The sequence below is a fragment of the Manis javanica genome, chromosome 4, assembly GCF_040802235.1.
Source record: "Manis javanica isolate MJ-LG chromosome 4, MJ_LKY, whole genome shotgun sequence".
NCBI lineage: Eukaryota > Metazoa > Chordata > Mammalia > Pholidota > Manidae > Manis > Manis javanica.
Window position 1 is genome coordinate 44,413,522 of NC_133159.1, and position 22,941 is coordinate 44,436,462.

The following is a 22,941-nucleotide window of genomic DNA, read 5'->3' on the forward strand; positions in this document are numbered from 1 at the left end:
TGAATTTGGGTTGTTTTAATTCCTCAACTAGACAGTAAGCTCCTGGAGGGCAGATACACCGTTAACATGCCACTATTAACATCCACTGTGGAACCTTGTAAATAGAAGGTGCTTAATAAATACTAGTTCAGAATAAACAGAACTACGCTAGCACCATTTGTACCTATGCCACACACCAACTTTCCCCCCCTTTTCCATCTCTATTAATGTGACCTTATCAATGAAGGAATAATTCCCAACAGAATGCTGGCCTTTCCCTAGAAGAGATGAAGTGCAAGTGAGCCTCCTGCGTACCCAGTTGCTGGCTCCGAAGCTGCAGGCACGTAACAAGAAGAGACAAAGCCTCCCCGGCAATGAGCGCATCTTTGGTGGACACTGACTGCTGTCGCACACAAATGCCTGCATGCAGGGCTACTGGGTCTCCTTCACTTCCAGAGCTGCAATTGCTTCCTAAAAATGGGCAGGCAGAAGGTTACTGCAGATCCTACAGGACCCTCCTGATATTATAGTATCTTTCTAATATGTTTCAGAATCCTCAAGTGAAATTAAATAGTTCAAGGAGACTTTGGTCTAGGAAACAAGAGAGACCTAATCACTTTTTTGACCCCCAACTGCTCTGTACTTAAACACATTTGCAGGTATACAACCTGTTGTTATGACACAAAGCTAATTTCAGGTCAAAGAAGTAAGAAAAGGGAAATTCTGGAAGCATGCAGGAGTCTTCCTGGGGTATTAGGATGTCATCTTGATCTAGATGGGTTACACAAATCCTCAACTCCTATACACTGAACACTTCTGCACTTTATAAATGTCATATATTTTTAAAACCATATATAGTTTGAGCAGGGAAACCAAATGAAGCTGAGAAATAAAGCTATTTATAAAAGCCTATTAAAAAATGACTGGTCAAACTAAGAAAATGCCTTTTCCAGGTAGGAATTCTAGATGAATTTTTATTATAGCCACAATTATTAGCCTCATGAGTCAGCAAGCTAAAAACTGCTAAATTTGACTTCCCACTTACTCTGTTTATGAACAATTTTTTCTTAAATGAAGCATGACACACATTTTAGTGATGTGCATAAATTTCAAGTGCATTGCTTGGTGAACTTTTATTCATGCTCAAAAGCAAGTGAAAAGTCTTTCTCCTATTTTGTGACTGTACAACCTGTAAATGGATGATCTCTACAGTGAATTTCTTGCCCAAAATTCTGATTACTTTCCTTCTCAGTCAGTACCTGAACTGCTGAGTCTGTTTCGAATTCCAGCAGGAAACAGAGAGTTACTTTCTTTAATTGGCTGGCTACTCCCAACGAGGTCAAGTCGTCCTGCAGCTGCAGCCCATGACAATCTCATGAAACAAGCCACAGTGGAAGTGAAATCACTTACTTCCATTGTCTGAAGAAGGATGGAAAGAGTGTCGTGAGAAATGGTAGTACCTGAACACATTCCACTGTCTTTTATGACCTTCTTACTGGCCTGTTTTGTCAGACTATCCTCTCCAAAATCATCCAGAAGGATAACCTTTCTCATGCTTTCATGGTTTTCAAAGACTTTCAATATTTCTCTATGTGTAATCAGAGACTTTGCTCTCCATGCTCTGACTTTACATTACCCATCACCAATTTTCTTTTACCATAGTTGCTGTTTTACCCACTACATTTTAGCAGAGCTTTTTATATAGTGACTCAGCCAGTAATAGCTCACTGCCTATGGGTGTGTAAGCATTAGCCTAGCAGCAGGCCAGTTACATCATCAAGTAGTTTAGGGTCAGGTGAGGATCCTGGCCATAGGAACTTCCATTTTCCCCATACCTCCCTTTTGCTCAGGAAATTCTTCTCTCCAGCTTTCCATATGTATCTAAATATCTCATCCCTATTTATTCTATTCTTTAAAGCCTACTTCAAATACCACCTCCTGCAGGAGAGCAGCCTGAAAGCCACAGGTGAAGGTGGTTCTTCCACTTGCTCTGAAGGCCCACAGAGTGTTCTGCTTTGTAATTAGTTCTTCTATAACACGTGATACTTTCCACCCTGAATTATAGTCATTTCTGCACTAGTAGTCTCTTTCTTAATCACCATTAAGTTCCTTGAAGGCAATATTTTTGTATTTTGTCATTACAGCCCTTCCTTAACCGATGCATCCTACACAGGAGGTACTTGGTACTCCCTAAACACACAAACCACTTACTTGTATTGCAACTCGTGCAGCAGGAATAATCTCCTCGACCCTAATAGAAGACCTGTCAGACACCGACAACTGCCGGTAGGATGACTTCTCCGGGGTACCGCATAAGGACATCTGCCTGCTTGTCTGCCGGCTGATGTTTCGGAATGGGCGAGAAGAAAGTGCTTCAATGCCATCTTTGGTAAGGTCTTCATCTAATAATGTGGGCATTGTTTGTCCAACAAGTAAAAATCTTAATAGGAAGAAAAAAAAAAGCTAGGCTTATTCAAGGTCATTTCATATTATTTAAAATGATGGGAATATGGGAGGAAAAAGTCAAGTATTGCTTTGTGAGACTAATATAATATATTTACATACCTGGCAAGTTGTAGACAGATGGAATAAACTCCCTGCCTTGTTTCATAGTCTACTTCTGATGGGATGGAATCCCTCTGCATGACATTTACAACCAAACTTCAAAGAAAAAAGAAAAAAGGCAGAATATTAAAGACTTCTACTTCTTTCGTATAGGAAATTTTCTATAATTTAATTGTGTGTAAATGTTATCAATTGCTTAACAATTTTACATGACCCTTACATATAAATGGACCATAATATTTCTATCATATGATCTATAATACCTATAACCCCCTGGGTCTATTTAGAATCACATTCCTTGCTTAGCCAAAAAAGATACCCAAGATAGTGTTTTGGCAGGTCTCTGCACTGATAAGTTTTTTTTGTTTGTTTCTTGATCAACTAATATCTTGATACTAGTAGAACTATTACAAAAACACATCCACAATTGGTATAGTCAATAAAGACTGTTTTTCACATCTACTACAATCTATATTACATCAAAGCTTCCTAGCTGTCCTCCCTGCTTTAGTCTTAAATTAATCAGAGCAATCCTTTTAAAATGTAATGTAAGTCAGATCATGGCACTCCTCCTTTGCACAAAATCCTCCAATGACTTCCTATTTCCTACAGAGAAAAAAGGCAGTCTTCATAGAGTGAAGCTACAAGATCCTACACAACCTGACCTCTGGCGCATCTGTACCCTCATGTCCCTCTACTCTGCCCCACCCACAATGGCCTGCTGGTCTCTGAAGGCACCAGGTCTGTCCTAGGCAGAGGCCCGCACTGGCTGCTCCTCTGGATGGCTCCCCCCAGTCCCCCAAGGTATTTCTCTGTCTCACTCACTCATCTCCTTAAGGTCTTTGTGAAATGTCTCCTATCAGTGAAGCTTTCCCTGACTGTCCTACTGAAAATCAACACTCTCTCCATCCAGCTCTTTTTATCACCTGACAAACACATCTACTTTTACTTCTTTATTGTTTGTCTTCCCTCTGACTGTAAAGTTCATGAGGATATGGATTTTTGTCCAATTTATCCATTGCTCTGTTCGAGAACAATGCCTGGCATGTTAAGTTAACTGACATATAAAAATAAACTGGAAGCAAAATGCCTTTACAACCATAGGTTTGTAACTGGCTAAGTACTCAGAAATGATTTTTTACCAATAGCTCTACAATGTTGAAAAAAGAATAAACTATACTTGCACTGGGCTTTCCAACATGCTTGGGAATCCTTTTAGCCCACTTCCCTGTTTCCTTCCCAGTCACTGCCCAGCTCGTCTTCTCCTCAAGGCCTCCAAAGAGGAGCTCCTTAACTATACTCTGCTCAAACTTCAAGTTGGTCTCCTCCTTCCTGAAGCAGATGAACTGGCAGGCTTCATCCTTTCTAGAGCAAATCCTCTTACTACTTCAGTAGAACTTAGCCCCAACAGTTATTCTTTTCCTTTTACCTTCCTTCTTTTCTCCTTCACTGGCCCCTTTTAGTTGGCCTGCAAAGACAACCTAGTTTTCTACAAGTTAAAATCAAAATAGAAAAGCAAACTTTTCCCTCAGCTATCCTTTCCCTTCAAGGCCCTGCTGCTGCCTTTTCCCCCTCATCATAAAGCAGAGATTTCTCCTTATCAATTCTGCTTCCCATCCTTACACTGGCCACTTCGCCAGCTGCTGTGCCCTAATGGCTTTACCGATGCACTGATGCCTCCCTCTGACTTCTGATGGCATCCTCCACTCTCTTGAGAGGAAACCCAAACCATCCACCTCGCATGACTCAGGGGCCTTGTGCGCAATCAGATTTGCTGCTCTCAACTTCTTCCAGCTCCTTCCATGTTATTTCCTATACTAACTAAAGAGTCACAATTCATCCACTCTCCCAGGCTAGAAATCATAGGGGCATTTATAAATTTCCCACCCCATATTTAGTCATAAAGACTTACCTATTTTACCCTATAAATATCATTTTAATGGCCCTAAACTTAGACCCTATCATCTCCTCTCTGGACCACTGTGATAGCTCTCAAAGTTCTCCCTGCCTCCATCTTGCCCACTTCTACCCATCTTCTCCACTGCAGCCAAAGCAATTGTTCAGGTAATTTTCTTGGATAAGATGGAGACCTCCTTTTCTTCCATGATCTACAAGATAATGTTGAAATTCCTCAATGTGACCCTTGTGTACATAGTTCTCTTCTTTATCTTTTGTTCTTGCCCCACCAGGCAACTGCAGTTCCTGAGACAGGCCGTGGACTTCATGCTTGTACTCATCCCACCATACCTGTGGATCCAGGTGCTCTTTCTCTACTTACTTACCTAGGAAATTACTACTTGTTTCTTAATTCCGAGCTCAAATATCATTTTCTGTGAAGCATTTCCTCATCCGATTATCCCAAGCCAACTTTAACCACTTTAGCCACTACTTTCTTCCCTAACCCCTGCCTCCTCCCACCCAAAGCACTTTTTGTTAGCCTCTGTATTGATACTTACAATAACTGTTCATTGTTCTTTGTTAAGTTAGGAGCCTCTCAAGGACAAGGATAAGATCAAGTTTATCTTTGCATCCACAGCACTTATGCCTTGTACCACATGGATTACTGGGAATCAAATTCATCTTATCTCAAACTGGTAGGGGAATCAATAGAAACTGACCAGCCTTCTTCCCTCCACTCTTCTCCAGAATTTCCTCAAGTATCAGAGGGGAAAGAGACATGCTTCTCTCAAGTTTTCCAAATAAGAAGAAGTTACAAAATGAATTTAAATATTCCAAAGACTGGAATATCACTCCTTATTATAACTCTCATAAGGCTTCATACAATACCTTATAGGAATAAGCAAGGCTTGGCAGGAGAAGTTAACTAAATGACTATATTCATTTTCTACAATACATTATACTGAAACTCTAACCTTAATCCTCCTGCTTTGAGGAAGTTCTCACAGAAGGATTTTGCACAGTTTCTTGCCATGTCATCATCAGCTGTTGGCATGAGTTTGGAGCTTAGGACCTTGGAAACAGACAAGCACAATTAATTATCCTCACATTTCCAGCAGAAATGACTCCTCTATTAAGTAAAACAATCAGACAACTCAAATCAGAATCTCTTTAAATGCTTCATGCTATTTCCCCCACCCCCAGAAGTATAAGGAGGCTGACAAATTAAAATAATTTCACATAATAAGGAATTAAAACATTTTCCAAGTTCTATTTATTTACCAAGAAAAATCTGTTTTGAAGAAAGCTAGTGTATTTTCACAAAACCAGCAAACATAAATGTCTTAGGCTCTCATGCTTAGATAGAAGCAGAAACATTATGTGATATGCTAGGTATGTTCTTGAGAAATACATGAAGACTAAAGTTTTATTAAAAAAAAACCACTTACTAAAAAATGCTAGATAAGCTCCCTAGTAATGATTCTAATTCCTATTATTTATTTATTTATTCATTTATTTATTTTGATATTGTTAATGTACAATTACTTGAGCAACATCATGGTTGCTAGACTCCCCCTATTATCAAGTCCCCCAAACATACCCCATTATAGTCACTGTCCATCAGCGTAGTAAGAGGCTATAGAATCACTACTTTTCTTCTCTGTGTTTTACTGTCTTCCCCATGCCCCCCCCCCCCACCTACTACATTATGTGTGCTAATCGTAATGCCCCTTTTTCCCCCTTATCCCTCCCTTCCCACCCATCCTTCCCAGTCCCTTTCCCTTTGGTAACTGTTAGTCCATTCTTGGGTTCTGTGAGTCTGCTGCTGTTTTATTCCTTCAGTTTTTTCTTTGTTCTTATACTCCACAGATGAGTGAAATCATTTGATACTTGTCTCTCTCCACCTAGCTTATTTCATTGAACATAATACCCTCTAGCTCCATCCATGTTGTTGCAAATGGTAGGATTTGTTTTCTCTTATGGCTGAATAATATCCCATTGTGTATATGTACCACACCTTTATCCATTCATCTACTGATGGACACTTAGGTTGCTTCCATTTCTTAGCTATTGTAAATAGTGCTGTGATAAACAAAGGGGTGCATATATTTTTTGCAACTGGGCTCCTGCATTCTTAGGGTAAATTCCTAGAAGTGTTGTTATTCCTGGGTCAAATGGTATTTCTATTTTGAGCATTTTGAGGAGCCTCCATACTGCTTTGCACAATGGTTGAACTAATTTACATTCCCACCAGCAGTGTAGGAGGGTCCCCCTTTCTCCACATCCTCACCAACATTTTTTGTTGTTTGTCTTTTGGATGTTGGCCATCCTAACTGGCATGAGGTGATATTTCATTGTGGTTTTAATTTGCATTTCTCTGATGATTAGTGATGTGGAGCATCTTTTCATGTGTCTGTTGGCCATCTGAATTTCCTCTTTGGAGAAGTTTCTGTTCAGCTCCTCTGTCCATTTTTTAATTGGCTTATTTGCTTTTTGTTTTTGAGGTACATGAGCTCTTTATATAATTTGGATGTCAACCCCTTATCAGATATGTCATTTATGAATATATTCTCCCATACTGTAGGATGTCTTTTTGTTCTATTGATGGTGTCCTTTGCTGTACAGAAGTTTTTAGTTTGATAGAGTCCCACTTGTTCATTTTTGCTTTTGTTTCCCTTGCCCGGGGAGATACATTCATGAAGAAGTTGCTCATGTTTATGTCCAAGAGATTTTTGCGTATGTTTTTTTCTAAGAGTTTTAATGGTTTCATGACCTACATTCAGGTCTTTGATCCATTTTGAGTTTACTTTTGTGTATGGGGTTAGACAATAATCCAGTTTCACTCTCTTACATGTAGCTGTCCAGTTTTGCCAACATCAGCTGTTGAAGAGGCTGTCATTTCCCCATTGTATATCCATGGTTCCTTTATCATATATTAATTGACCATATATGCTTGGGTTCATATCTGGGCTCTCTATTCTGTTCCACTCACCTATGGGACTGTTCTTGTGCCAGTACCAAATTGTCTTGATTACTGTGGCTTTGTAGTAGAGCTTGAAGTTGGGGAGCATAATTTCCCCTGTTTTATTCTTCCTTCTCAGGATTGCTTTGGCTATTAGGGGTCTTTTGTGGTTCCATATGAATTTTAGAACTATTTCCTCTAGTTCATTGAAGAATGCTGTTTGTATTTTGATAGGGATTGAATTGAATCTATAGATTGCTTTAAGCAGGATGGCCATTTTGACAATATTAATTCTTCCTAGCCAAAGGCATGGACTGAATTTCCACTTATTACTGTCCTCTTTAATTTCTCTTAAGAGTGTCTTGTAGTTTTCAGGGTATAGGTCTTTCACTTCCTTGGTTAGGTTTATTCCTAGGTATTTTATTCTTTTTGATGTAACTGTCTATGGAATTATTTTCCTGATTTCTCTTTCTGCTAGTTCATCATTAGTGTATATGAATGCAACAGATTTCTGTGTATTAATTTTGTATCCTGCAACTTTGCTGAATTCAGATATTAGTTCTAGTAGTTTTGGAATGGATTCTTTGTTTTTTTTACGTACAATATCATGCCATCTGCAAGCAGGGACAGTTTGAGTTCTTCCTTGCCAATCTGGATGCCTTTTATTTCTTTGTGTTGTCTGATTGCTGTGGCTAGGACCTCCAGAACAATGTTGAATAAAAGTGGGGAGAGTGGGCATCCTTGTCTTGTTCCCAATCTTAATCTATTAATTATTTACAATGTAATACAAATAAGATGAAGTTTTTACCATGTGTATCTCTTAATATCACTATGTATGGCATAAGTATTTTCTTTATAGGTAAAGGCTAAGACTTGAGAGGTTAAGTGACCTGTCACCGGAGGACCCAGGGTTATAATTCATATCCAGATGTGTCTCTCTCTGATATCTATGCACCATTTATGACACTGTAATACTACCTGAAGGGAAGTTTAACTGGAAAATTTTGGTATGGTGAGAATTATTTCATATAAATATTCATACTATAGTATGAGACTACAAATCTAGCTCACTTTCTAGTTTTACCACCCACTACCTGAGGGATTTCATGCATCTAATTTTCTCTTTTATTTCAGAGTTCTCATCAGCTAAATCAGGATATTTGCCTTTATCAGAGGATTGTTTGGATTAAATAAGATAACACAAGCTTAATGTGCTTAGCTTAGTACAAGCACTGGCACAAAATAAATGCTGAGTAAATAACTTTATTTAGTTGTTATGATTTGAAAATTAAAAGTCATTGCCTCAGTTTCTCCAAGTTACTAAAGTAGATAATCAAGATTCTTTTCTATTCTAAAATACTTGCTTCTATGAATCCATGAGTTTTTAAGAGATTAGATTTTTTTTAGTGTTGGATTTTTTCAGGCTCATTAACCTCTGATTATGAGTGTTACATGGGCAAATGGGAACTCTCTGTTTTCTGTTCCTCTCTGAGTGTTGATAGCCTGAGTGTTCCTCCCTGAGTGAATGATATATATGCATTCCTCATGCTTCCTGGACAATTTAGTAAAGCTGGAAGGTTTCTTCTAAAAAAAGGGGGTATTTGGAATATCCACTTTCAAGTTTCCTAGTAGACAAACATAAGCTAAACATGCAAGGCAATTAACCTTTCAGGGAACAGTAAACATAAACTATGCCTTTGGAAGCATTAGGTTTCCCCAAATGTTTTGTGTTGTTTAAAACAAAGGACTATCAAAGGCATTCCCATTTAACCAGAAATCCTAAAATTATACTGGAGATATTTCACTACTACTGTCCTTTGGCTCCAAGTAATGCAATCTAGGTAGCTGATATCAAGACAGACTCACTGCTGGACCATTCTGTTTTTCTAGATACTCTCAATTGGGTATAAGGTATAAATGCTGAATTTTATACCGTGACCTTTTTGAGACAATTGTTCAAAAGCAAATGACAAATCTGGCAGTAACTGCAAGGTGCAAAATTTTTAAGCTTAAATTGGCCAAAAAATTGTAGGCAATTTTCTGTTTTGGAATATTGTAAATATTTTTAAATGCCTACATTAAATAAGATGTGCTTTATTTAAAAAATATTTTGCTAAATATTTTCTCCTTTGAACCCAAAGAATGATTTTTTTTCATAAGAATGCTTATTTTAAGGCTATTATGAAATATTTTTATAGCTTCAACATAAAGCAACAAGTGAAGCAGAAAAATGAATCAATATAATTATACACTCCAAATCAGACTGTCAGATGAAATAAAACTTGGAAAAAATGCCCAAGCATGTACTTTCTTCACCTTCTTACCAATAATGACTTGTCATAACTCAAAGCCTACGCAAGATAAACAATACTTTGATAATTAAGGTTGGATAGGCATTGATGTAAATTCTTTAATAACTGCTGGATGTAACATCCTAGGATAAAACAATCGTTTAGAGCTTTATTTCCTCCATATCTGAAGTGGCAAGAGGGCCTGACCCCTAGCTCCCCTCCAAGACTGGGACTGTATCTGCCTTGTCACTTGTCCATATTCTGTTACTGCTTTGCCTTGAAGACTCAGTGTATACAGACTACCTTATGCCTTATGCATAATATTTGGGGCAAGTATCTTATCTTTTCAATTCTGACTCTTTAATTAACACAATGACCTGTAGGCAGTAAATAATTAGTAACTGTTTACTGAACTCAATCTGCTAGTTTAAAGCTACCTTTAGAAAGCAGGGTAATAAAAATATTCTCTAGCTCAAATTCTTCCAAAAGCTTTTTTTTTAAACTTTGAAATAATAATGCTAACATGTTTCCTGACAAATTCCTTAAAGCTTCATTTATTCCAACAGTTCACAAGTTTTTTAAAAAGTTAGGATGCATTTAATAACAAGGCTGAGGATTAATAATTGATATTATACAGACCTATAAAATTTCCAGAGGAAGGTAATGACACACTTTAATATACAGGCTTCCTAATTATTAATTTAGATGCTTTTTTGTAAGTATAACAATATACATAGGTATAAACTGAAAAAAACTGAACATTTTCTAAGGCAAAAACAATATAATGTTTCAATTTATATTCTATTTTTTTTTACTTTTTTCAAAACCATATTTTAATACATCAGCCAATAGTAACAGAAACCTGTTTACTTATTTTTGTTATCTGAAAGCATGAATCTTCAAACTAAAATGAATCTGTCACAATGAAAAGAAATGAGGCTTCTTACTTCTAAGTTGTAGAGTACTCTGAAGGTAGACATTCCAGGAGCAAAAGATCGAAATAGACTTTCTAAAATTGAACTGGCACTTGGCTGATGCTGTTGCTTTGCAGACAGGGATGGAGATTTTGAAGACTGGGAACTTGTCTCAGACAGCAGTGTTTTCTGAGATTAAAAGAATGCAAAAGAGGAATACATGTCTTAGAAATACAAACTGAAAACAGATCTCAGTACTTATTCTAATATCCTTTTCCTCTTTAATATAATCACACCAATGAAAATTCCTGAAAGTTAACCTGAGACACATGACTTTGTAATTATTAACAGAACATCAAACACCATCACACAAACTTTAAGTGCTCATCAGTATTCCTGCCCAACATGAATGCCTCTGAGCATGTATTCTAAGTAACAACAGCTCACTTTCATTTGTTTCCATGTTTTTAAAACCTATTATATCCTGATAGTTAAAAGACTGCACAATTGGTACTTTTGAAAAATGTTCTAGCTCGTACTAGTGACCCATTTTGTGATTGCATTAGTTCCCTTCTCCTTCGAAGTGATTCATAAGCCATATGTGATAAGACTATGAGCGGATCTCAACTTCAACCACTGAAATATTTATAATTTTGTTCTAACAACTTTGTTCTAAGTGAATTTATTCTGAGAACAAAATTAAACATATTATAGATAAAAATAGAATTTCAATATATATAAAACTCTTGAAGAAACAACATTCAAAAAATTAAGATGAACTTTAATACCAACTATGGAAAAAATTAAATGATAATCAATTATGCAAGTAACTCAGACATATGCAACAATCACATTCGGAGAGGTGTCGTGACAGAAGAACACTTCAGCTGAATGAGAACCAGAGTCTGATCCTGGATGAGGCACTTCATCAATCTGGACTTTGGTTTCTTAGTAATAACATGAAGAAGGTGGAAGCAGATATAGTAAAAGCTCTTCCACTTCTAAAATTTGACATCATTATTGATTCTAGATACTTTAAAAATCAATGTGAACTTCTGATTTCCATTTATAGCAAAGATAGTTTTCTAAAGAAGAAAAATTGTTATGGGAAGGATGATTTCATATGGCCTTAATGTGATCCATACTGTATTTTCGCTGAATCCTGAGACAGAGTTTCTATACAGTTACATAATTACTGAAGATACTTGTACCTTTCTTCCTAAAGAGTCAAGTTGATCCAGGGCTTCCTGAATGGCAGGGTCAGTGGGTATCAAGAGCAGAAGCTTTCGTACTCGTAGAGTTATCCTGAAAATTTTCAATACAAATCTTTTCACATAAGCTACAATTATAATAACAAAGTCACTTAGTATGAGACATAAAGTAAAATACATTTCATTGGTTCCCTAACCTTACTAAAGTTCTCTCTTTCAAGCTTCATAAATACTGATATTTACCTTGGCTCTTCTAGATTGGCAAGCTGGTAAAGCATGTCAAATACATTACATACAAGTGCCATCACCACACCTGGGAGGGATTTCTCCTGAGAGAGAAAAGAAAAATATAAATATACATTTATAAAAGGATCTTCTCTTTTTCCTATCAAATGTCCAACAATAAAAATGCCAGTTCTGAAAGATGGGCTGCTTCAAAGCTTAAAGGGGACATAGTGCTCATTTGCATTGAAGAACAGTGCATGGGAACATGGAATGAGGGACCACTATCTTCCAGGGTACTTAGGGTCTGAGCTCTCTCCTCTTCACCCACTGGTGAAGGGCCTATGGCACTAAAAGGCAGGCAGCACAGAAGAGAGGTAAAACACAGGGCAGGGCGAATTAATAGAATAGAGAGGCTGATCACAGCTTGTCAGGAGCAATCAAGGCAATGAAGATTTAAAAGCAAGAGTAAAGTAGTGCACACATGTGTACACACTCACACATAACACATGGAGGAGATTCAGATGTGAGTAAAGTATTCTTTTCAGGTTATAAAGGTAAGAAACTAGACATCACTACAGAATGTATTTTATATTCAGGAAGATTTTTAATAAACAGGATAAATATGAGATAATTTAAAAGTATTAAACCTGATGCTATGTACACTGTGTTGTTATTAAATGTTATTACTCAGAGTGACATTCCTTTTTTAAATTCTTGCTATGTAATTACTTAAAAAAACCCGTAATACTAATACTCACCCTGTAGAGTTCTTTGTTATCTACAACATAAGTTATACTAAGTTAAAAGGATAGAGCACACCAAAATCTTGCATTTGGAATTAAATACATACATACATACATACATACATACATAGTAACTATGAAAACCCCCTGCACGTCATTTAAATGTCTTAGTTTACACAAGGTCCAATATGATCTGCTTTCCAGACTACAGAAGTCTGAAGAGCAGAACAGTCCTGTCAGTTTTATTTTCTGGGTACCAAGCACAGCTCCTGACCCAGGGAAGGTACAAAATAAATGGACTAATTCACAGACTTACTCAACAAATTCTGCCTATATATTACATTCTTGACACTGTGTTAGGTGCTGGGGAGACAGAGACAAAAGTCTGCTCTCATAGAGCTTATATACATACATACATACACACATATATATATATTTTTAATTAGAGTATCATTGATATACAATCTTATGAAGGTTTCACGTGAACAACATTGTGGTTTCAACATTCACCCATATTATTAAGTCCTCACCACCGCTATTACAATCACTGTCTATTAGCGTAGTACGATGTTAGAGTCATTACCTGCACAGAGCTTGTATTTTACTTAAGACATGTAAACAAGACAAAAAAAATATATAGTATGCTAAACAAAATTAAGGGAGGGAGGGAAATAAGAAGTGCAGGGGCAGGAATGGGTTGAAAATTCAGACAGCATTGCCAGAGAAGGTTCACCAAGAGGGCAACATTTGAGTAAAAGCTGAAGACAATGAGAAAGGACCACGTGATTGTTGGGAAAGACCATTCTGGACACAGGGAAGAGCGAGTACACGGGCCCTTCCAAGTGTGAGGACCAACAAGGAGGCCAGTGCTGCTGCGGGGGTGTGAGTGAGGGAGGCTCATGGATGATCTCGGAGAGACTCCAGTGGGGGCAACTCTGATTCTCACTCTGCATGACACAGAAGCCACTAGAACATTTGGGCTGAGGAGTGGCACAACCTGGTTTCTCTATAAAGATTGTGGGTTGCAGTGCTGTAGAGAGAATAAAGAGACAGACCTGGTCTAAGGGCAAAACTGTGAGACTAGCCAGGACTCTACTGAACCACACTGGGTGGCCACATGGTTGCCTGATCCAGTGTGGAGGCCGTGGAGATGGAGGAGCAGCCAGAGTCTAGATGCTTTTTAAAGGCAGAGTTGAGCATTTGCTAACGGATATGGGTATGAAAGAAAGAAGTGACCCAAGAATTTTGGCATGGGCAGCTAGAAGAATGAAGATGCCATTATCTAAGATAGGGCAGCACTGGGGGATGAAGTGGTGGTGGGGAAGAGAATACAGTTCAGTCTGGGATACATGAGGATTGGGGTACCTATTACACATGGAAGAGGAGATGTTAAGTAAGCAGTTGTATCCATATGTGTGGACTTTAAGCTAAAGATAAAATCTGGAGAGTTATCAACGTATATACAATATATGAGGCTTTGAGACTGATAAGATTTGTAAGGGAATGAGGTAGACAGAGGAGGAGAGGTCAAAGGACTGAGCCAGGGATTTCCTTTGTATAGAGGTTGGGGAGATAACTACCCCCTAACTCAGGGAAAGGACTCTGAGTAGATAAAATGGGAAGAGCCAGAGGGGGAGGGGACAGCCAAGCGAGTCCTGAAAGTCAAGTGAAAAAGGATCTGAAGGGGAAGTGATCACCGATGAACTCTGCTGAAATGTCAAGAAGGTGAGGACTGATGAGGATCGATGAGGTCAAGAAGAGGATGGCAAAGGGAGTTTATATAACTCTTTCAGGGTACTTTGCTGATCTGAGAAGGAAAAACAAGGGCAGGACCTAATGGTGGAATTGGGCTGAAGAGTTTTTTAAAGACAGTAGAAATAACACAGCATATTTGAATGCTAATGGAGATGACCCAGTAGAGAGAAAATCAAAGAATCAACAAAGAGAGATGTATGAGAGGAGCAGCGACAGTGGGCGTGCAGAATGATTCAGGGACTCAGAAGGTTCTGTGTGGTTCACAAGATTGACAAATCATGTATCTTCTCCCAAATGAAGCCCAGAGCTTCTCAGTGACGCAGTTCTGAAGAGTCAGAAATTTGTCTGAGAGGAAAGGACACAGCGACCCCAATCTATATGAGCTGTAGGCAAAAAGATAAAGATTATTAAATTCTTATATTTGAAATGAACTGTATCACTCAGTACCTGCTCCATGGCGTATGATGAGCTGAAGATGCCACTGCTACCACTGCTAGAGCTCGTTGAGGAATCTGCTGAGCTCCCAGAGGGCGTCCCACTGCCCGAAGTCTTTACTGTAAGGATTTGTTCATCAGAAAAGCCCAACTGGTGGAGTAGCTTTTGATCTTTATTCACAGTCAGCTGCAAAAAGTGGTTTCTCCATTATTGAGAGGGAAAGGAAGAACAGAATATTGATTCGGGCTAAAGTGCCACAAACTGTTTACTTAAACTTACCAGACTATCATTTGTAAATATCTGAATATTATCCACAGGAGAGCACAGCTGCTTGGCTATCTTCCACCGGACACTCCCTATGGTTTCATTACTGTGAGCCTGCAAGATAAAAGTATACATTGTTGTAATTTGTTTACTTACTCTTTAAGCAACTGTTAGTGAGTATCAATGTGTACCAGGCACTGTTCTAAAAGCTGGCAACACAGCAGAGAATTCAAAGACAAGAATCCTTACCCTTGTGAGGCTTCCCTTCTACTGAAATTAAGTGTTCAATTTACTACTCTAATCCCTCCCATCATTCATGTAAAACATTTCAAGTTCTTTGACCACTGCAGTGTCTCCACTCTTTCCCTTTCTTATAGTGTTCCAGTCACTCCAGCCACCTTGCTTTTCCTGAACAAGACAAGCAGACTCCCACCTTAGGGCTTTGTACCTTTGTCCCTTTATTTGGAAAGTTCTCCCCCAGAAATGGCTTACTCTGTCACTTTACTTAAGCCTTTGTTCAGTGTCACCACCTCAGAGGGATTTTCCCTGTCCATCTTTATCTAAAATGGTATTTCATGTGAACCCGTCACTGTCTACCAAATTATCCTGTTTTATTCTTATTTATGCTTTATAACACTCATCACAAGCTGATACTACATATTTATTTTATGTGTCTGCTTATCTCTACCAGTTTCCTTTCATTTCAGGTCTTTATTCTAAATTTGTTACCAGACAGCTTTTAGTCTAGTCATTCATACAGCTATTGCAATCAACAGTGCTCTTATCAAAGTAATGAAAATGGCTACAGAGCTTAATGTGAACTGACCTCTACAGTGAAGGTATCTTTGGTAGACTCATAAGTAACATTAAGAGTTAAAAGATGTCCATGAAATGAGGCACCATGAGGTAGGATAGTTCGTGGAACAGAGTAAAAATCCTTGACAAAAATAAAGGCAAACCAGTCAGACACACAGCATCACTGTTAAATGTCTCAAAAATACATACCTAACACATTAAGACTAATAATCCAACAACAAAATTGCTTTAAAAAGAAGAGACTCTTACCTCTATAGTGATCACATAACGTTCTGCCAGAAGCAGCAATCTTTCAATTATCACAAGTTTAGTGGATCTATTGTTAAAAAAAAAAATTTTTTTTGAACATATTTCAAGTTAATTACCAACTTTGAGCTCAATTCCAGTTGGCTTCACCAAAACCACATCACGGTTAGCACTCACTATAGTGTCAAAGACTGAAATTCGCAACAACTAAACTTCCCTTATGCCCAAGGGGAGGTGGTTCAACCAGGTCACAGCCGTAGTACACAGATGGAGTAAGGGAGAAGAAGCCTGCCTCTCCCCAAGTTTCCTTTCCTGTCCTGTCCTTTTCTTCTTTTTCTTTTTTTAAACAGTTGTTGCATAATTAGAGGACCTGGGTCTCCTCTGGGTCTCCATGCCCATTTGTCCATCAATCCACCATGAATGAAAAATCAGTGAATTTGATTCTCATAATCTTACAACTAAAATATGACATGTAATTCTGTAAACACATGGAATCTGACAAAGTTTTGAAAAGCCTGAAAAGCAGAAGACAAATGCAAATGGAGAAGGGTATCATAAGAGTTGGTGTTTTAATTAGCCTAAGAATGAGGAGGAAAGGGAGGATGCATATATAATTGTTCATCTGGCTTAAGTGAGAATTCTGTATAGTTAAAAAACATAGTGTAAGAATTTGTTACCCCAAAGGTTTTAGAAGTCCTTAAGAAATCAACACATATCAGAAGATATAACCATTTCCAGGACAGGAAAAAAAAAGCACGGGAGTGTGGAGCTCTTAACATACTGAACGTGAGACCTCAGGTCTCTCTTGGCCAGACTTATGGAATCTTATCATTTGAAATAACAGGACTCTAACATTCAGCAGCTTCTATAGCCAAGGCCTACATTTCATTATGGATTATATTATCACCATTATAGATATATTATTATACACAAAGAGATGAAAATCCAAGTGCCCTGAAACATTTGCTATCCCAGAAAGTCTAGGTGTCTCAAAAGGTGTACTTCTGAATCTGAAAAGAGGTACTACCATTTTTTAACAGCTAACCGGTCTGATATACTGATTAGTAGTATTGGAAATTTACTTTAAAAAGCATTGGTTAAACATATTTTAATAATCCTGTTAAGTAAATTTAACAGTTTAATTACAATTTAACATCTAAATTCTTTCAGTCTAGGGACAAGAACTAGAATTTGATATTCAGATGGAAAATCTTAAGAAAATATCTGAGTGCTATAGTAAGTGACTGTTGAGTGACTTTTAATTATGCCTCAGTAATGAATTAAATCACAGACAGCACTGTGACACTGTACATATGAGAGAGTAACTCTTTTCCCTTAAGTCAGAAAATTATGGTCATTGAAAATTTCTTCCAAAATGGCGACATGAGATAAATGTCCTGACTAAAATGCAACTTTGAAATTAAACACTCTTACTAATTCTGTTTAGTGTTTCTAGTAAGAATATTAAAACTATCATGTGGTTTTGCTCTTACAGCCAGTCAGTATGAAATGATTTAAAATACAAAGTGCTTAGTAAAAATAAAAAACAAAAAGTGAACTCATTTAGTGAAGCAGCAGTCTGGAAATCTCAATCCAGTAGTTCCTAAATGTATCTCTATTCCAGTTTGCCAGACAAATGAGTCATTAAGGACCTAGGTGACAGAGATGGACTATGTCTTACAAACATGAAATTAATTCACATTCTTAAATGAAGTGTATTTTGAGATCTATTGAGATCTGTTTCCCAGAATGTGGGAATGCACAAGTTAAGTTAGTACTCTTATCCTGAGTTGACTCTATAATAACTTTGCCATTTAAAAAAGAGGTCTGAGAAAGTTGAGTTACACTGGCTTCTTTCATATTAATAAAATATTGCCACACAGTACTCAACTCATATAAAAAAGAACTGAGCAAGGATATTGCCTTGATTCCTTTTCTAAAGGAAGGCTTTAAAAAGAAAATGTACATCCCTAACTGCAAGTAAAAAATACATGAAATGTGGACACACACAGTCATTCCAGTAGAGGAAGATGAGACAAGCACCTATCACTAGAGGGCAGCAGAGTAAGCCCTTCTCTGAGCACCTGCCAAGGTTTCCCTGGGCATCACTGACTTAGGGCTGCTTACCAGTAATGAAAGGCTCATAAAGCCGCACAAAAGTGGTTATTACTTTGAGCTAATGTTTGTAAATAGTCCTTTACCTTCCTTGCTATATCAAAGAACTACAGCAAATACTGAACTCATATTTCACTAATATTTGAAAACACTAAACACAACACAGTAATGTGATTAAGAAAAGTCAAAGTTTTAACACAAATATTTAGAATTAAAGTTTGCATTAAAAACCACTTTGAAAAATAATTGTAGGTAATATTTTAACTATGATTATATTATAGTGCACAATTTTAATTATTATCTTCCACTTCATTTTGCTTATGCTGTTAATGCCCTGGATTTGACTGTTCATGGAGGAAAGTTCTAAGATGTCTTAAGTAAGTAAATACTTCAAACTTGAAAAAACTACTCTTTGTATAAAGCATATATCTTTATCCCACTATACAGAGTAGGTTACTTATGTTTACAGAGTAAACGTAAAATAATTCAAATAAAAACAAAACAACAAACAACAAAACTTGTCGATTATGTAGAAGTGCAGGGGTAGAGCATTACTTGGGTAGTTGTGACAATGACCTATAGTTCTTCAAATTTGGGGATGTATGATAGGGAACATCTAACTTCTCAGAATATGACTATTTGCAAAAACTATGATATAAAATGAGGAAATCAATAGCTGAGAGATCTCCGTAGATAAAAAAGACAGCAGTTACATTTTTAAGATGATACAAATTTACGCATTGTGTGTTTGTTGTGATTTCCGCACACTTACCTATATGGAGACTGAACTGATGTAGCTACAGTTGGCATGGCTGTTGCTGTAAGCATTTTCGTTGCTCTGGTCACAGCATGTGTTAAAGTAGGACCACCAAGTGCAGAACTGGCTGCCTATGAGATATGAAATAATTATTCTGTATCAGGGTTTCTCAACTGTGGCTCTACTGATATTCTGGGCTGGAAACTTCTTTGTTGTAGAGGAGAGGACTAACCTGGGTCCTGCTGGATGTTTAGCAGCATCCCTCACCTCTACATTACCCACCCGCCACACCACTAGGAGCCAACAGTACCCCACTAGTTGTGACAACTGGAAAGGCCTCTTAGACACTGCCAAATGACCCCTGGGAGGCAAAATAAGCAAAACAATACTGTTCTACATATGTTAATACATGGCACCTCATTTAGGATTACTTGAATACTTCAAATGGTTTATATGATGACATTTCGATGGAAGTCACAACTTGGGAAATCCTGGACAGATTCTAGTACACATTGGTATTTGGGGGAAGTAGCACTTCATGTTTTTGGAATACTCTTTATTAGACATAAAACTTAAGCACAAATTAAGAATGAAAATGAACATTTAATGCTTTAACCATCATGTTGCAGATGAGGCACTGAAATATATGTGATACAGAATTACACAACAGGCTTCTAATGGACCAAATACGACCTACTACTGAGGGTCTTGCTGTGGCCATTAATAGTATTTATAATATAATCTAGATGAAACATGGGGAAGGATGGTAAAAGCCAAGTGTCTGTATAAAATTCCTAGCTAGAAAAAGAAAAGGAGAAAAAGAATCTGTTAGAAATGTGGAATGTATAGTGACCTATCTTCTGAAGACAGTTCTCATACCCTAAAAGGTGGGGAGGGTGGAGTGGAGGGGAGAGGTAGTGGCAAGAGAAGGAAATTTCCTGTAAAGTATGTTTCTGCAGTAGGGACATTAAGACAAATTTTTGTCCCTATATGAGAATATGGTACTGTTAAAAAATTCTTCAATAGGATCCAGCCACACATATCAACATTATACATGATCTCAAAATATAAAATTATAAAAGGAAAAAAACAAGAACATTTATTTCAAAGTTAAATAAAACTTTGGTACTCACTTCTAATCTTGTATAGCAATCAGCAATGAACTTCTTATGTAATGATACAGAATCCTAAAGTAAGAGGTATATGGAAATAAAAATTAGTCTGCATTTAGTTGCAATCATTAAGGATAAAACATCAAAATACAGAGGTCAATTTTCAGGCATGTCAAGGATCAGAACTTATCAATAAAAAATACATAGTTTTCTGCTTTTCTGTGCATGAGTTCCTTCTTTCCTTAGATACTCACCTTCTTTAACCTAGGATTCAGATTAATGTAACTATAGTTTATGATTAACTGAATAGCTTCATTAGCAATTTCCTCATCAGGTGATTCCATGGCTATTTTCCAAATGAAATCCATTCCTATCAATTCCAGCTTTTCTACATACTATTCAAAAGAAAAAAAAAATTACATAGCACACCAGGGCCAAAAAATTATAGATAATTATTTTGTTACATCAAAATCATACTTCTTCAGTTCAATATGAATTAAGGCTGCAAAAAACAAGCTACATATGAGAACACTAGTGTTCTGATATGGGACTTTAAAACAAAACAAGCCACAGAAACCTTGAGCAATTTCCAGGGGAACAAAGATAGATACACAGGTTTTTGTCCTGATATCCCTAAACCCAAGCTGGAAATTTACCCAGATGAGCTACAGAAGCTGTCTGTATAGCACAGGAGTGAGATGGGCACCATCTTCAGGACCTTTTCTTCAAAAAGGAAAGTAAGTCAAGCTAGAAGTGGTTACTAATCCCCAGGGCTCAATCCACTGTTCTCAAAGCTTAGTTAAAAATGGCAGGATCAGGGCTTATGAGATCTTGCAAAAATTCTTACCATCCAGGAAGCCAGGTCTTGAACGGAATGAACTATCCTTTGGAAAAAAGTTATTTTTTGCTTTTCTTTTTTGAGGTGCACATGTAAATAAAAACATAAGCTGTGTATCTTGTACAGATCCTCATTCTCCTGCCTCATTGTTCCTAAAATTTTCTCCCCAAATCCCTGCCACTGTGAACCCTGAATTGAAGATTCTGTTACTTTCTGATGCACATGTGAATTGCTGCATCTGAAGAATTGGAAGCCTAGATGGAACTACCTCTACTCTGCATTCACCCAGCCATGGGAAACTGCTGGCTGCCCCAGATCTGCAAGAAACAAAGAGGGATTTGAGAAGTCACTTGTGTTCTCCCAGGCAGCTGGTAAGGTACAGCTGTGCTGGAAAGGGAGCCTCCACTACCTGACAAGAAGCTCTGTTATCAATGCAGAAGATGGCAATCAAGGAGATGCCCATTCTTTTCTTTTTTAATTAAGGTATCATTGATAATACACTTTAATAAAGGTTTCACAAGAAAACGTGATTATTACATTCACCCTTATTATCGAGTCCCCCCCCATACCCCATTGCGGTCACTGTCCATCAGTGTAGCAAGATGCCACAGAGTCCCTATTTGTCTTCTCTGAGCTACACTATCCTCCCTGCGACCCCACACAACTAGGATGCCCATTCTTTTAAAACAATTTCAGGTTTTCTCTCAATTGTAACATTTTTTTACTGAACATCAAGTTTTACCAGATTATCAAAAATATGTAGATTTGAGAATAATGTACTTACCAGCTGAGCTCCTTGTCTTTTCAATCGATGATCACAAAGATTCACATTTTCAAAAAAAGTCTTAAATAAGTTAAAACCTGAAATTATAAAATGTTAGATAAAATCATGTACTCTAAGTGACACAAACAACCAATGAAGTGACGCAAAGTGTATTAAGAGCTAAAACTATGAAACTCTAAAGACAAAACATATGCACAAGTCTTCAAGATCTTGGATTAGGCAATGGTTTCTTAGATATGGTACCAAAAGCACAAGAAACAACAGCAAAAAAGAAACTGGACTTCATAAAAATTAAAAACTTTTGTGCTCCAAAGGATTATCGAGGAAGTGAAAAGACAATCCATTGAACGGGTCAAAACATTTGTACATCATGTATATGATAAGGAGCTATTATGCATAGTATATAAAACTCTCACAACTCAACAATAAAAAGAAAACCACACATTCAAAATGGGCAAAAGATTTGAACAGACATTTTCTCAAATAATATATACAAACGGCCAGATTGTATGAACAGATGCCGATTGTCACTAGTCATTAGGGAAATGCAAATCAAAACCATGAGATACCATTTCACACACACTAGGATGGCTAAAATAAAAAAGACAATAACACGTTTTGGTGAGGATGTGGAGAAACTAGAAATCCTCATGCAATGTTGGTAGAATTACAAAATGGTGCAACCACTTTGCCAAAGAGCTTGGCAGTTCCTCAAATGATAATTATATGATACGATTCTACTCCTAGCTCTATACCCAAAAGAAAGGAAAACCTGTGTCCATACAAAAATTTGAGCAGAAATGTTTACAGCAGCATTATTGGTAATAGCCAAAAAGTGGTAACAATCCACATGTCCATCAACTGACGAATGAATAAACAAAATGTGGTATATTCACACAATGGAATATTTTTCAGTCATAACATGGAATGAAGTACTACCGATATATGCTACAGCTTAGGTGAATCTTGAAAACATTATAACTTGGCATAATGAAAGTAACCAGACACAAAAGGCCACAAATTGTATGAT

General features: G+C 37.3%; 1 protein-coding gene across 6 annotated transcripts in view; it reads right to left on the bottom strand.

The window, feature by feature from the left end:
• USP24 (ubiquitin specific peptidase 24) overlaps positions 1–22,941 on the bottom strand; it is a 171,751-nt gene that overhangs the window by 53,772 nt on the left and 95,038 nt on the right. For all 6 annotated transcript variants that reach the window (XR_012130171.1, XM_073233987.1, XM_073233988.1 and 3 more), the window contains 16 exons: positions 21,912–21,988; positions 20,544–20,684; positions 20,311–20,364; positions 19,193–19,308; positions 16,309–16,375; positions 16,070–16,180; positions 15,259–15,357; positions 14,992–15,165; positions 12,065–12,150; positions 11,822–11,915; positions 10,644–10,799; positions 5,418–5,515; positions 2,545–2,640; positions 2,191–2,419; positions 1,239–1,398; positions 295–450 (listed from right to left, as the gene is read on the bottom strand). Coding sequence is in view for 5 of the 6 variants with exons in the window: in XM_073233987.1 (XP_073090088.1) it covers positions 295–450; positions 1,239–1,398; positions 2,191–2,419; positions 2,545–2,640; positions 5,418–5,515; positions 10,644–10,799; positions 11,822–11,915; positions 12,065–12,150; positions 14,992–15,165; positions 15,259–15,357; positions 16,070–16,180; positions 16,309–16,375; positions 19,193–19,308; positions 20,311–20,364; positions 20,544–20,684; positions 21,912–21,988 (1,914 nt within the window). In the remaining variant the exon portion in view is untranslated. The remainder of the gene's footprint in view (positions 1–294; positions 451–1,238; positions 1,399–2,190; positions 2,420–2,544; positions 2,641–5,417; positions 5,516–10,643; positions 10,800–11,821; positions 11,916–12,064; positions 12,151–14,991; positions 15,166–15,258; positions 15,358–16,069; positions 16,181–16,308; positions 16,376–19,192; positions 19,309–20,310; positions 20,365–20,543; positions 20,685–21,911; positions 21,989–22,941) is intronic.